We start from the raw sequence: 14,999 nt of genomic DNA on the forward strand, positions 1-14,999 counted from the left end.
TGATTTTCAAAATCCTTTTTGAGCTTTTCCATGGCCTGAAACCAATTCATATTTTTCTTGGAGGCTTTGGATGTAGGAGCTTTGACTTTGTTGTCTTCTCTGAGGTGTGTGTTTTGATATTCCTTGCTACTATAGTGACTTTCAATAGAGATTTTTTTCCATTGTTTACTCATTTTCTAAGCCTATTAGTTGACTTTTAACTCTTTATTAAAGTAGGGCTCTGCTTCCAGGGTGGAGAGAGCACATTGTCCCAGATTTCAGGGGTTTTGTGTAGCTGTTTTCAGAGCTACATCTAGAGACCTGTAAAGTTTTTAGTTTTTCCAAGATGGTATGATCTAAGGAGAGGTGTTTGCTACTCTCCTGATATATGCTCTGGACTGTGAGTGACCACCAGCACTCTTTTCTGTCCTGGAATTGTGAGGAGGGTCCCTGCTGTACTGCAGCCATAAGTTCTGCTGTGCTTGTGCTCTTTCTAGATCTGGGACTGCCACCCAGGACTGCAACCAGGATCCAAGCATGGGCAAAGCAATAGAGTCCTGCCTCTATATTAGCAAAAAGACCCCTGTAATCTCCTTCTAGCCAGCCATTTGACCACCTTAGAAACTGAGAGCTCTGGAAGCAGTTACTGTCACTACACCTGCCAATTCAGTGGCTCCCAAGTCCTGCTCCTAGTTTGCTGGGGCCAGAGCTGTGCTGGCACTGCCTGAACTGAACTGTGCTCCTGATGCACCTGACTTTTCTTTGCCAATCTTCCAAGTTATCTTGGGTTGGAAATTTGTTTGAATCCATCTTTTTGTGGGTTCTGCTTCTCTAGAATTTGTTTGGAGTCCTTTTTTAAAATGTATTTGGAGAATTTAGGGGAGAGCTCAAGTGAGTCCCTGCCTTTACTCTGCCATCTTGGCTCTGCCTCCTTAATAATTTTCTTCTTAATTATCATCATACTAAAGCCTTTACAGAATTAAGTGTGTCCAAAACAGTGAATGAGGTGCACACTGGGAGAGCATTCCCATTTGGTCCTTTTCCTCAAGCACACTCAGTCACTGCTCTATAAACACCTGTGTACATGTTCTTAATTACATATCTAACCACTTGGGGGAGCTTGTGAACAACTTTAGATGCATAGATTCCCAGAATTGCTGTGGTAGCATTACTACGTCAATCAAACATGTATCTGAAGCTCTCCAGCAAGCTGTGAAAATTCCCACTACTTCCTCTCCCCTTAAAGGTTAGTATAGAGGAAACCCCTAAACTTCTCGGTGAAGTCATGGTGATATTTATTGTCCCACATCATGTTTCCTTCTGTATTCAATATCTCCCTTACCAAGGAAAGTTGTTTTTTGTTGTTGTTGTTGTTAAGGCTTGTGAAAGTTAACACTATACTCTCTTTCTCTGCTCCCCTTAGCACCAGATTCTAACCCATCACTGCCTGGAAAAATTTGTCTGTCATCTCTGATACAAGAGCAATTCCTATTCCTATCCAACTCCATCTTTATCTGTACATTAAGATATTCACATTAAATAGCTTGAGTTTTTTGTTGGACAGAAATTTTTTTATCACATTTATTGGCTTAGGGCAGGAATTAACATCTGAGGGAAAGGATAAAACTTCCAAACCCCAAGCTGCCTTTTCAGCAGCATTTTGGGATTAAATAGTAGCAGGAAATACAGGATTGAGGATGACTGCGGCAGTAAACAAAAAGGAGCTCCCCCTGCTTTATGGATGGGAGGAAGGGTAGGGGGAAGGAAGGGAAAGAAAGATAGTATGACTTGGGGGTTTATACAGAATACCTGGTCATGGCAGTCTCTACCACACCAAATCTCCCACTTTTTACTATGGTTTCTCTATTGCAATTCTCAACAAATAGTCATGGGGGTAATTTGACCTGATTCCTCTTCTAGTCCAGCATGGCTTATTCTACAACTATTTGTGATGGCCTCCTCACACCCTCCTTCTTACCACAAGCCCCTTTAAATTTAGGGTTGGAGATAGACACCCAAACTTGAGAATTCTGGGTAACCTACCCCACAGTAAGTAGATTTCCTCCCCTCCCCATGTCTTTTGAGTCACTCTTTCTCAATAAGCAAAGACAAAGGCAGGTTATATTTCTTAGAAGGGCCAGAAATTTTGCAGTCCCTTGCAAAATCTTCTGAGATATAATTTACATTTGCAAATATACACAAATATACACACATACATAAAAACATACATACATAAATTTACATCACAATCTTCAAAATAAGCATCGACATTTAAAGGAACAAAGATGAGAGTGAGGTCAATCTTAGCTTAGTAATGATGACAAACCCTTTGTTGCATATTGCAGATATGTTTTTACCAAAAAACCCTGCCTGGAAAGAAACATTCATTGGGACCTTCATAGGGCTAGCCATCATTCTGGTGCTGTTCATGATTCTGGCATTCTATTTCTTCCAGAAGCAACGGAGATCCAAAGGTAAAATGGCAATCCCAACTTTGCCTTCATTAATAAAAAAAATAAAATGGTATGTATCAAGAGTGCCTACAATGTGCTATACAAAGAGGACAAAATATGAGAACAAAATATGACAGTAATAAGAAAATGAATTCTTTTGAGAGAAGATTTGACCAGGGTGTTTTGGGAAAGACTGTTGCAGCTATAGGAAACGTAGCTACTTGAAGTAAGAAAGAAGACAAATATTACCTTTGGATATTTCAGTGCAAAAATCTGTTGTTAATAAATAGGGATTCTTAACCTGGGGTCTGTGAATTAAAAAAAAAGGGGGATAACTATTCTAATACAATTTGTTTCTTTTGTAATCTATGTGTTTTATTTTATACAATTTAATACTTTATTCTGGGAAGGGGTCCATAGACTTCACCAGACTGCCCAAGGGGTCTGCAACATACACGGAAAAAGTTAAGAACCCCTACTTTAAAAAAGAGCCTATGAAGATCCAGAATAACTCTTTTAAAGTTCTCTCTTTCTTCTTCCTAGAAAAACTGAAGAAAAAATCAGAGAAGGAAAAAGGTAAATGGAGGCAATAGGATTTTGAATAGCATCCTCTTAAATAAGGAAAACAGGTCTTAGATTTCATCTAATTCAAACCTCTCATTTCACGGATGAGAGAGCTAGACAAAGTTCATATTCATATGGATAATTAGGAACACCTGGTACTAGAAAGAGATGACTATTAAAGCTACATAAGTAGGATGGGAAAAGGACAAGGGTTAAAAATGAATGGAGCAGGCAAAGGCTATTGAGAGCAAGTTTGCTATTTCCCCTTTCCTTCTGTTACTACTCTCACTAGAAGAACTTTTTTCTTCCCAACGTATAGGCTATGACTTTCCAAGAAAATAATGGAGCATTTGCTCAAGAGCATGAGAAACACACACACACACACACACACACACACACACACACACACACAACCACATTAAGACTCTCATTAGATTAAAAATATCAAATCCAGTTTTTCCAATATTTTGTTTAAATTTGTAATTTCCTTCTTGTTTATATTTCTGGGTTTTTTTAATCAGTATTTGTTAGGTTGTATCACTAGACTGATGTCCAGCCCAGTTCCTTTGGTTTTCATGATTCCAGTGTAAGACAGTCAGCCTCAATGGTCTTAACTCCTAAAATACCCAGCTGGTGACTTGACAGTAGTGGGATTTACCTAGGCTACTGTAAGGAGGTTGTCCTGTCTTGCTAAAATAATTTTCTTTCTATTTCCCTTCCAGGAAAATTCACAGCTGAGCTGGGTAAGTTCTTTGCTTGTTGGACAGTAAGTCAGAGAGAAAAGAATAAAATGGTTTTAGACCCCCTACTTGAAAGAAAGTGGATGGCATTTTACTTCATTCTCCTATAATCATCCTATCATTTAAAACATTGATAAATCAATTAAATAGTAGGGATAGTCTTACCAATAGGTAATATAGTATCATTTGAGGGATTACGAGCTCTAGAAAGTCTGATCTTATCCAAAATATCTATCCATTTAGATCCTACTAGCAGCTCAAATTTCATCATTAGAAATTGATTCTTTTGTGTTGCTGTCTTTTTAAAAATGCGAATATTTGATGAGTTTTGACAAATTGTGTGAGTGAGCATGATTAAGATTAATTTTTCTCTATTATCTCAAAAAAGAAAATGAAAATGTACCAAATAAACAAAGGAACAATAACCAAAAAGAAGGTTGGAAAAAATAGAGGAAAAATCTTGCAGGAAAAATTACAGAGAAATGAGTTGTTGTTGTTATGTTTGTTCTTTGTTTTCAAAGAGGACCATGACATCAAGAGGATGACATGACTTGCAGTTGACTTTGATTTGAGTGAGGGAGGGCTGTGCAAGGTCACCAGCCTCACTTTCTTGTCCTGAGCCATCTGGGTCTAGTGGCCTGATATTCATCAGAATGCCTGGAGATAGTCCAGGATGCAATGGGAAACCCTGGCCCTTTCAGGCTAATGTCTTATCACATTCTCACTTTGAGATACATCCATTCAATGAATAGTTAGGTTACTTAAGGTGATAGCAGTGTTAGAGAAGAGGAAGCAATGCGTGCCATTACCAAAGTAAAATTGACAAGACCTGATAACAATTGAATACAGGAAGTGTGAGAATAAAAATTTAAATATGATACCTAGGTTGGGAGCCTGATATCAGGACACAGTGGTGGTACCCTTGACAGTAACAGGAAAGTTAGGAAGAGGGAAGATTTGGGGTGAAAGATAATGAGTTTAGTTTTGGACATATCAAAATATCTACAGGATACCCAGTTCAAGATACCTAATAGAGGTTGGAGGTGTGAGACTGGAGATCGGCAGAGAGATCAGGGATGGATAAGTAGATCTGAGAATCATCAGCATTGAGATGAGAAGTGAATACATGGAAGTTGATGAGATCTGAGTTCAAATTTGACCTTAGATGATTAATAGTTGGAGGATTCTAAGCAAAACACTTAACCCCTATGCAAAGAGATTTCAATTTCCTCATCTGTATAATGGGAATAATAAAAGCTCTTAGCTCCTAGGGTAATGAGGATAAAATGAAATAATATTTATAAACTGCTTTGCAAACCTGAAAGCACCATAGAAAGGCTATTATTATCATTACACACACACACACACACACACACACACACACACACACACAGAGTTTGATGTAGGAATACATTCAGGTCAAAAGAAACACAGTAAGGAACAGGAAGAGAGAAAAGCAGATGACTGGAAGGGGGAAAGTCAATCAAAGGAAAAATTTTTCATAAGCAAAACAAACTCTAAGCTTGGAGAATGGATAGTGATTGGAAGAAAAATTAAAAAGAAAAGGTAAGAACTTATCATAAATATGGGGCAGGAAAAAAGTTTAAGAAAATAGGATTTGGAGAAATACTTAATTATCATTCACAGCTGTGAGTATAAACGAGATTAACTCACTCATAAAGCAAAAGGATAGCATAAAGGATTAGAAAAGAAAATGGAACTATATGTTGTTTATAGGAAAACACATTTGAAACACTTGCACAGAGTTAAAATAAATGCAAAATCTACTATGCTTCAGCTGATCCAAAACCAAACAAATAAATAAAGAGAGAAAGCAGGGGTTACAGGTATGATTTAGATAAGGAAGAATAAAAAATAGATTTAATTAAAAGAGATAAATGGGGGAGTGACTAAGCAAAAAAGAGAGTTCAATGCAATGAATAAACACTTGAGGTAAAAGAAATCAAGGCAAAATCTACAGAAGAACAAAACTGCAAGAGCAAAAGTTAGCTTCTCAGAAATCTATGAGAGACCTATCCTATGAACCTCTTAAAGAAACTTAAAGAAATAAAGGAAGACTTGGTATCTATATGAAAAAAAAATAAGCTCTTTCAACAAAAAATACAATGGAAAAATGAGAATTGACATGTTAGGGGAATACTGGAGCAAGTTTGTAACAAAACAGTGGACTTTGCGGAGTAAAATGAATCATGTGGAATATGAAAATGTGAGGGTGGCAGAACACATAAGAGAGCAAAATGTTTACAAATAGCAAAATTAGAAGGGGAGTTCAGAGCACCAAAAACCAAAGTAAGGAAAGCTAGAGGTCAGTCTAGTGATATCATCTAACAAATACTGATAAAAATTACAAAAAGATAAATAAGAAGGAAAGAAGAAATTATTTTTAAAAAGTGGAAAAACTGAATTTGATATTTTTTAATCTAATCAGAGTCTTAGTATGTGTGTGTGTGTGTGTGTGTGTATGCATGCGTGTGTGCGTTCCTCAGTTATTTGGAATTTTTACAAAACTTAGGGGATAAAAACTGGTAATTAAATTCATATCTGCAGAAAAGCTATGTGTATCTTTTATACAATAAAAATGTATTCGAAAAAGGAAATATAAGTGTAAATGGATTAAAATGAGATCACTAATAATGAACAGATCAAGAAACAAATAATAGAAAACAATGAAATCTGTATAAAAAAAGAATGCTAAGTGTGATAACATTAAAAATTTGTGGGATGATACTACAATAATTCTAAGAGGACATTCCATATTTGTAAACACACACACACACACACACACACACACACACACACATACACAGGAAAAAAGAGAGGTTTAACAAATTTGCATGTAATTAGTAAAACTAGAAAAATAACAAATTACTATTTCCAAAACAGATTTTCCAAAAAGAGATTTTGAAAATTGAAGGGGAAATAAACTGAATTGTAAATATTATTCAAGTGAGCAAAACAAGAATTTTCAAAAGTGCAGAAGAGGGGCAGTTAGGTGGTTCAGTGGAGGAAGTACCCACCCTGGGGTGCAGGACACTAACTGTGTGGCCCTGGGCAAATTACTTAACCCCTTTGCCTCCACAAAAAAAAAAAATGTACAGAACACCAAATTATCAAAACTAAAAAGAGAATGAAAATTTTGCAACAAATAGAAAAGAAACAAAGACAATTATCAGAAACTACTGTGCCCAATTATTGCCCACAAAAAAAAAAATTAATTTAAGCAAAAAAAAAAAGATACCCAAATTTAACAACAACAACAACAAAAAAACCCTAGTCTTTGAAAGAGAACATGAACAAGTCATATGTAAATAATTTCCATTGAACAAACTCCAGGGCTAGTCATATTTACAAATGAGTTCTACCAAACATTTAAAGAAAAATAATCCCTATTTTTCAAATATGATTAAAGTTCCCCAGCAAACTTTTTTTCTATAAAAGAGGTACCTAGATGGCTAGAACATTCGTCCTGGAATCAGGAAAAGCTAATTTAAAATATGGCATCAGACCTGGGGCAAGTCACTTAACCCACCCTACATTCAAAGGAGATAACATTTGTAGAGCAATTTGCAAATCTTAAAGAGCTATATAAATGCTAGCTATTTTTGTTATTATATACAAAAATCTTGGTTCCTATATCAAGAGAAGTTAAACACAGAAAACAAATATGAGTTAATACTGTGATGCATGTTTATACAAAAATACAAAATAAAATACTGATAAAGAGTATGGTACTATATTCCAAAAAAATATTCATTTTGACCAAGCTGGATTTTACCAGGAATGCAAGAAATGCCAAAGTTCCATGTTAGAAAAGCAGTTACTATTGTAAATCATATTGTTAACAAAATACACAAACGTATTGTCGACTTGGAAATTTGGTTAAAAAAAGGCAAACAGGCTAAATGAATATTGTTTATTCCCTTAAAGTTAGCAGTTACATGGCCATGGAGCCAGAAGGAAAACTTCTGACTGCCTGATAGAAGAATGACCAGGCTTAAATACACTTTAACATGAGAAAGGAATTTTCTTAGTTATATAAGTTGTAAATTCAGTGAGACAAGACAATTAACAAGGTAGAGTCAGTTGGAAACTAAGATCCTAGGATGTCTATTTTCCTCTGTCTCTGCATATCAAGACAAGAAAAATCCTACCATTCTGGTTGTGGGCATCCTGTCATGAACAGGTCTTTGAAGTTGCTAACATGGAAAAGGGCATTTTTATAGCAAAAGAAAGTGGTTTGATTGATTCGTACAGGCTTTGGCCCTTATTAAAAGTCAAAAATGATATTAAATGTTATCAATATCAATAGAGGCAGAAAAAAGGCTGACAAAATAAAATACCCATATTAAAAAACTCTTTCTGTAATTAATTCAAAAGTATTTCTCTAAAACCAAATTTAGCATTATTTATAAAAAAAAATACTTGAAATTTTCCCAATAAAATCATGAGTCCTCACCACTTACCAGAACCATTGTTCTAGTAGGCAAGAGCATAGAAGAAAAACAAACAAAAAAGGAAATTGAGACTAAACGTGAGCAAAGAGGTGACAAAATTATCCTTCCTTGGAGCTGATGATGATGATCTACTTTAAAAGTATCAGAGAGGCTGGGAGGTGCCTCAGAGACCATCAAATCCAAACCCGTTATATTACAGTTGAGGAAATTGAGGCCAAAGGAAATTAAGAAACCAACCCAAAATAACACAAGTAGTAAATGTCAGAGATGGAATTTGAGTCCCAGTCCTCTGATCCTAGAGCAAGTGATTTTACCACTGTACTACTTTAAATGAATTTATAATAATTAACTAAGCATTTAATAACTAAGATATAGTTAATTACCAGATGCAAGAAGGTGCTTTCGAGCAGTCTTTGCAGGGAGGAAGAAAGAGGAATGAAGGGCATGGGAAAGTGTAGAAATAAGAAAGACTAATTTTGTCAGCTTAGAACGATAGCATTTTAGAGATGGAGGGAGCCTTAGGGATAATCTAATCCCTTCATTTTATACATGAGGAAGCAAGTAGAGTGACTTACTAAAATTCAAATATCTAGTTAGGAAAATCATGAATGCTTTTGACCAGTGTTTGACTGGGTGCTTTTAGACTAGTACTCTCTGCAGATTTCTACTCTTCAGTAGCACCACTGTTTCCAGGTTGGGACTCCTGAAGAGGGACTATAGAACAATCTAGACTTTCTCCCCTTTTAGGAGGAAGGGTGGAGGAAGAAAAGAAGGGGGAAACAACAGTGAACAGCAGAAAAAGGAGAAAGGATGGGAAAGGAGAGTGGGCAAGAATTAGCATTGCTTTAAGACCTTAGAAACTCTTTTCCTTGGCTTTGCCTCCTAAGAATATGGCCTTCTGACTTTGGAAAGATCTTCTTGTCCTAAATAGTTTGATGAATTGATACATTTCTTGCTTTATTTTATAGGTAAGCTTCAGACAGAAATTGGTGAGTGTTCCCTCTCAGAACTACTTCATACCCTTGAATATGTTTGATTGTGTTTGGGGGTCAGTTTACATGCCTGTTCATCTTCTCCCAACCAGGCAATATCTCTGAGTGTGAGCAAAAGGAGGTTGTTAATGTTCATGGGGCAGGCAAAAAGGAGTATATTTTTATTCTTACCTCTTTCCTTTGTTGTTTTCAGACTGGAGAAGGGCAGAAGGACAGGCTGGTGAGTGAGTGATTCTCTCTCTTTCTCCTCCTTTTCCTTTCTCCCTCTTTCCCTCCCTCTTTCCCTAATTTGACTCATAACACTCTCCCCATCCCAAGCTTTTTCTAATTAATGTCTTCTCCTCTGATAACTTTTTTACCCTACAGGATTGCCACATATGTCCTCTATGTGAATCTCTAGGGTCATAGACTTAGAATTTGAAGAGATTTCAAAGATCTTTAGTCTAAGCCCCTTATTTCACATATGAAGCAGTTGAAGCACAGAGAGATAAATGGAGTCATACTAATTTAAACTAATTCTAATGTATTCCTTTGTAAACATTTCAAGGTGTTTTCATTTATGAGGTTTTGTGTTTGCAACTAAGCTATAAGCTTATGGAGAGTAAATTTGTCTTCTTTTTCTTCTGTATTTCCTTACAGTGTCTATATCAAGGTTCTATAGTCAGTGGACACTCCAATGTTTCTCATTTATTTAACAAGAAAAAAAATTGTCAAGTGCTTGTTATGTGCCAAATACTTTGTCTTATACAAAGATATATGACATGATGTATTTATGCCTTCAAAGAATTTACAGTTCAGTAGGGGAAGTGATATGTATTCAAAAACCCTATCATGAGGCATTACATAATAACTGATATAACATGTAGCACTTGAAGGATTTGTGATTTTATTGGAGTGGACATTCCCTATACTATAAAGATAGCAAACCCTACTTCTTCATAGTTTTCCCAAATTGCTGTACCCTGCCCCCTCAAAAAATATTGTTCATTGAAAAACCAACTTTCTCATAATGAAACTGGCTGAATTTTCATAGACTTGACCTTACTTATCAGACCAAGTTTATATCTTTTCAGTTGGGTGGGACTTTCCAGTTGTGTATTTAATTAGCATAGTCTTGAAAACCTAGAGTCATCTCGAAACTATAATGAGGCTTGGGACTAGAACTTTAATGGAGGATAAGTGCCAGTCTAAGTGTTAAGAGAGTACAAAGAAGGAAGGACAAACATTGAAGTGCTATATAAATGCAAGTGATGGTGCTGGTGGTGATGTAGGAGATAGCATTAGAGCAGGATCATTAGAATGGGAAGGTGGTAACTGGAGGTAGAGGTAGGGTTTGAGAATAAACCACATCATGTAGAAGATTACCTAGCTACCAATTCACTAAAATTTTCCCTTCCTAGGGAAGTCCCTAAAATCTATCATCTTTTTGCACTCATGCCTCATTTGATGATTTATTTTGGTTGGAGCTCAAACACTTGAGACTTTCCATTCCTACTCTCTCCAGGGTTGTTAGCTAATATTTCTCTTTCTCTGTTTTCAGAGTGGAGAGCAGCCAGAAGACACGCAGGTAACCAGAATAGATGGACTACCTTTTTATTTAATATGCTTTAATGGTGCCTACTTCATGATACATTAAATTGCATGTATATGGTACCTCGCAATCCTTAAAAGTACTCTGTGTGTGTGTGTGTGTGTGTGTAAGCATGTCTATACAAGCAACGATAACGATGCCTACTATAGCACTCCATCACAAGAAGGTGCTCAATGAATGTTGCTTGCTGATTGGCTGACTAGAATTAATCATAATAGCTATAATAATAATCCACACCAATAAGTACCAGGCACTGTGCTATATAATTATTATCTCATTTAATCCCCACAACCCTATAAAGTAGATTATATTATTTATCCCCACTTTACAGACAAATAAACTGAGATAGGCAGAGACGAAGTAATTTGCCCAGGGTTTCACAGCTTGAAGTAATTTGCCTAGGGTTTCACAGCTAGTAAGCATCTTGAGGTCAGATTTGAATTCAGGTCTACCTGACTCCAGGTCCTGCTCTCTAGGTCCATGCCACCTAGCTGCAGTTAGCATGAACTTAATCTCATCTAGACAATGAGAGAAAGATAGTAACAAGATCTATGACCAAGTATAGGTGTGTATGTGTGTACATGCACAGATGCTTAGAATTGGAATGTACCAGAGAAATAAATAATCTAGTTCAACCCATCCCTAAATAAGAATAGCCTTTATAATCCCCTTGCTATCAATCAATCAACATATATTAAGCACCTAACATGTGGTCATTCTGTCTCCACTTGAAGATATTCATTGACACGTTGTTTGTCATCTGTGTAGTTAGATCCTGCCACTTTTGGACAGCATTCATTTTCAGAAAGTTTTATTTTAGTTTTATATCAAGTCAAATCAAATTCTCCACAACTTCCATCTGTTGCTTCTTATTCTGTCTCCTGGGTTTAAGTGGAACAAGTCTGTTCCCTTGCATAACAGCCTTTCTTTCATATATTTGAAGATGGCATTCTTGACCCTCAATCTTCTCCTCTTCTCCCTATATAGGTATATGTAAAAATGCATTTGTTTGTTATGTGTGTATACATAATACATATACACACCCTATATCTATATTTATTCACACTCCACAGATACCTTACAACTTTCTACTATAGTCTCTCATCTAAGATCATTGTTTTAGTTCAGCTTTATTTTAAAAAACATAGAACTCTGTGACATTGCATGGAGACAAAGAATTTAAATCCATACAAGGTTTTAGTGTAAGTTATCATATTCTAATACTATCTCTTGGTTCTTGAATACACAAGCCTTCAAAATAGAGAGTGGGAGTCCCTGTTTATTACCTTCAAAGAATCAAAACAAGCTACAAATTTACTCCCTGCTTCAGGAGTAAGGAAATGGACAGGTGCTATTTTCACACATAGAGAAATACCTAGGAGTTTTTGCCTCTGGAGCAAGGGGAGTTGGGCAGATTAAGGTGGGAAGAGATTTTGTTGTCAGGTTGAAGAAGTGCACTTCCTGGAATCAAGAAAACCTCAGTCTATGCAGCTGAATCTGTGGTTATTCCTGGGGTGAAGGTGGAGGGTAGGTGTGGGAAGCTTACTTGGGGTATGGTTTTCAGGAAAGAAGTAGCACATCTTGGCGTTAGGCTGCTTCTGAGGGCAGCAGTGGGCAAGGGAGAAGCTGGGAAAGAGTGAGCAAATACAACCCAGATAGGGCTATTGTTATTCTCTAAATTGCCTACCTTGGGTAATGCTGTCTTGGCCTCACTCTAGTTATAATTTTGCTTACATGTTACAAACAAGGAGAAAATAAGGCCCAAAGAAGGAAATAAGCTTACCCAGAGTTGCACAGTGAAACGAAGGGAGAACCAGAAATCATAATTTAAAAGTACTGACTCCCTGTATCCCTCTCACAGACCAACACTATTCTTCTCTATACAGTGAATATAACTCTGGATTCGGATACTGCTCATCCCAACCTTAAAGTCTCAGAAGATGGCAAGAGTGTTATCTATTGTAACAAAAAGCAGGACCTGCCAGATGACCCTAAGAGATTTGAAGACCAGCTCAGTGTCCTTGGTCAGGAGGGTTTCATCTCAGGGAAGCACTACTGGGAGGTAGAGGTCAGGGAGAAAAGTAGATGGTTCTTGGGTGTGTGTTACGACTCAGTGGAACGCAAAGAGGAGGTAAAGCTATGCCCTCAGACTGGTTACTGGGTGATGGGGCTGTGGAATGGTTGTGAATATTTTATTTTCAACCCTCATCGAGTATCTCTGACATTGAGAGTGCCTCCCAGGCGAGTAGGGGTCTTCTTGAACTATGAAGCTGGAAAGGTTTCTTTCTTCAATGTGACTGACAACTCCCACATATTCACCTTCACTGACAAATTCTCTGGGACTCTTCGCCCCTATTTTAGGCCCCGATCTCATGATGGAGGAGAACAGGCCATTCCTTTGACCATCTGCTCATTGCCCAACAAAGGTGATAGAGTAGCTGTCAAAGATGATGATGATTGGGACACCTGGTTACAACCCTATGATTTATCAGAGATCACTGAACTTGAGTGGTAAGGATCCCTAAGACCTTGGCAGGGTACTTTCTCAAAATGTGCTATCTAAGCTTTGGGAAAATCTCCATTTCCTAAGTCTCCCAGAAAGCAATAAAGCTTATGTAAGCACATGAATACTAGATGATCAAGTCAGAATAACTATTATCATGGAGGACAGAGAGAGCACATTTTAACTGGAGGACATTATTCACCTCAATTTTAGCTAATACTTTGGGTTCCACCTTCTTCTAACTCTGCCTCCCCCCAATCTTTTTGAGTAGAGTTGCTCATGGATAATTAGAACTTCTATATTCTTGCTCCCCACCTACTCCCAGACATGCCCACCCTCTGGTCATAAGTCTTCACTACGTCAAAATAGTAGGCAATGAAATGGAAAGAAAAGACAGGGTTATGAATATTCATGTAATAATCATCCTCTAATCTAAATGAATAATAAATGATATTTCTTAGATATTCTTAATGAATCAAAAAGGAATTGGTTATTCATAAATAACTAACTATCCTATAGGAACAAAATGATTATTACTTACACAATATATTGTGGATTTATTTTTAAAAGAATGTTTATTGCTAAATATTTGGTAATAAGAAAGCTAAAAATAAGTAAAGGTATTTTTAAAAAACTTGACTATAGGATTTATTCAAGTAGCTGTTCTTATGTGCTTAGTGATCTCATGTGGAACATTTAATCATGTTTTGCTGTTTACATTGTAATCAGATGAAACAAGTTTTTGTTTTTTTTTTAATGTTAATGTGTAGTTAGGCTGGTGTTATAAGATCATTAAATAAAAGACTGCCATGAAACTTAGAAAATAAAATTTTATTCCCTAGAATCATTTGCCTTGGTGCCATTTTATTATCTCTCCTCATTGAACTTGCATAATACCATTAGCAAAACAAATCTAGAATTGTTCCTTCAAAGAACAGAAACCAGTCAAGAGCTGATAGACTGCCGATTTTGCTCGGTTTTTAGAGAATTCATCCTTTCCTTGGGATCCACCATTGTGTCTTAAACATAAATCAAAAATATAGCTATAATGTAGAAGCCAAAATGTAAATTGAAATAACATTTAAAAAATTATTCATGAGTTTCTCTCTGTCCTGTTTTAAAGCACCTGAGGATTATCTTTAATACTGTAATATAAAGGCTATATTTGCTGTAATTCCATCCCTCTCCCCTGACTTAACACACCTCTTCCCATGCAATCAGCAAATTAAGTTTATTCCTATCCCAAAACAGAGAGAATTCAATTCAGTTCAACAATGTAAAATATTTGTGTTTCTCTTATGCAGCACACGTATCATTTGATTTTTGTTTTTTTCAAGATTAAGAGTCCTAAGAACAGTAATACAAGGCAAAAGGTCTTCAATTGCAATATAATTTAGTGCTCCCTTGAGGAATACTAAAGCTTTAGGAAAAATTGCATGGAATTAGTTCTAGATATCAAGGACATGATGAGTGTTAAAGGAAATTTAGTTATCACAACCTAAATCTGAAGTGAAACTGAGGAAATTCCTGCTGACAGGGAGCAAGGAAATTGGAAAAGAATTTAACATAAACTGCTCTTTACTGTACTGACTGGGTTCAGTGGTGGGTTTGACTTAGGAAACATTTGAAAAGTCTAGGACCATTAGGTATTTCCACAAAAAGGGTAATAACATTCCCTGGGCTGATGTATCCAAGGTTCCCT

At 36.5% G+C, this 14,999-nt stretch overlaps 1 protein-coding gene across 3 annotated transcripts in view; it reads left to right on the forward strand.

Moving 5' to 3' along the window:
- BTNL9 (butyrophilin like 9) overlaps positions 1-14,141 on the forward strand; it is a 58,932-nt gene extending 44,791 nt beyond the window's left edge. For all 3 annotated transcript variants that reach the window (XM_072641480.1, XM_072641479.1, XM_072641478.1), the window contains 7 exons: positions 2,325-2,453; positions 2,976-3,008; positions 3,719-3,739; positions 9,180-9,200; positions 9,397-9,423; positions 10,744-10,770; positions 12,681-14,141. In XM_072641480.1, coding sequence (XP_072497581.1) covers positions 2,325-2,453; positions 2,976-3,008; positions 3,719-3,739; positions 9,180-9,200; positions 9,397-9,423; positions 10,744-10,770; positions 12,681-13,309 — 887 coding nt within the window. In that variant the 3' untranslated portion in view covers positions 13,310-14,141. The remainder of the gene's footprint in view (positions 1-2,324; positions 2,454-2,975; positions 3,009-3,718; positions 3,740-9,179; positions 9,201-9,396; positions 9,424-10,743; positions 10,771-12,680) is intronic.
- Positions 14,142-14,999: the final 858 nt, after the last annotated feature.

Source organism: Notamacropus eugenii, chromosome 2, assembly GCF_028372415.1.
Source record: "Notamacropus eugenii isolate mMacEug1 chromosome 2, mMacEug1.pri_v2, whole genome shotgun sequence".
NCBI classification, from domain to species: domain Eukaryota; kingdom Metazoa; phylum Chordata; class Mammalia; order Diprotodontia; family Macropodidae; genus Notamacropus; species Notamacropus eugenii.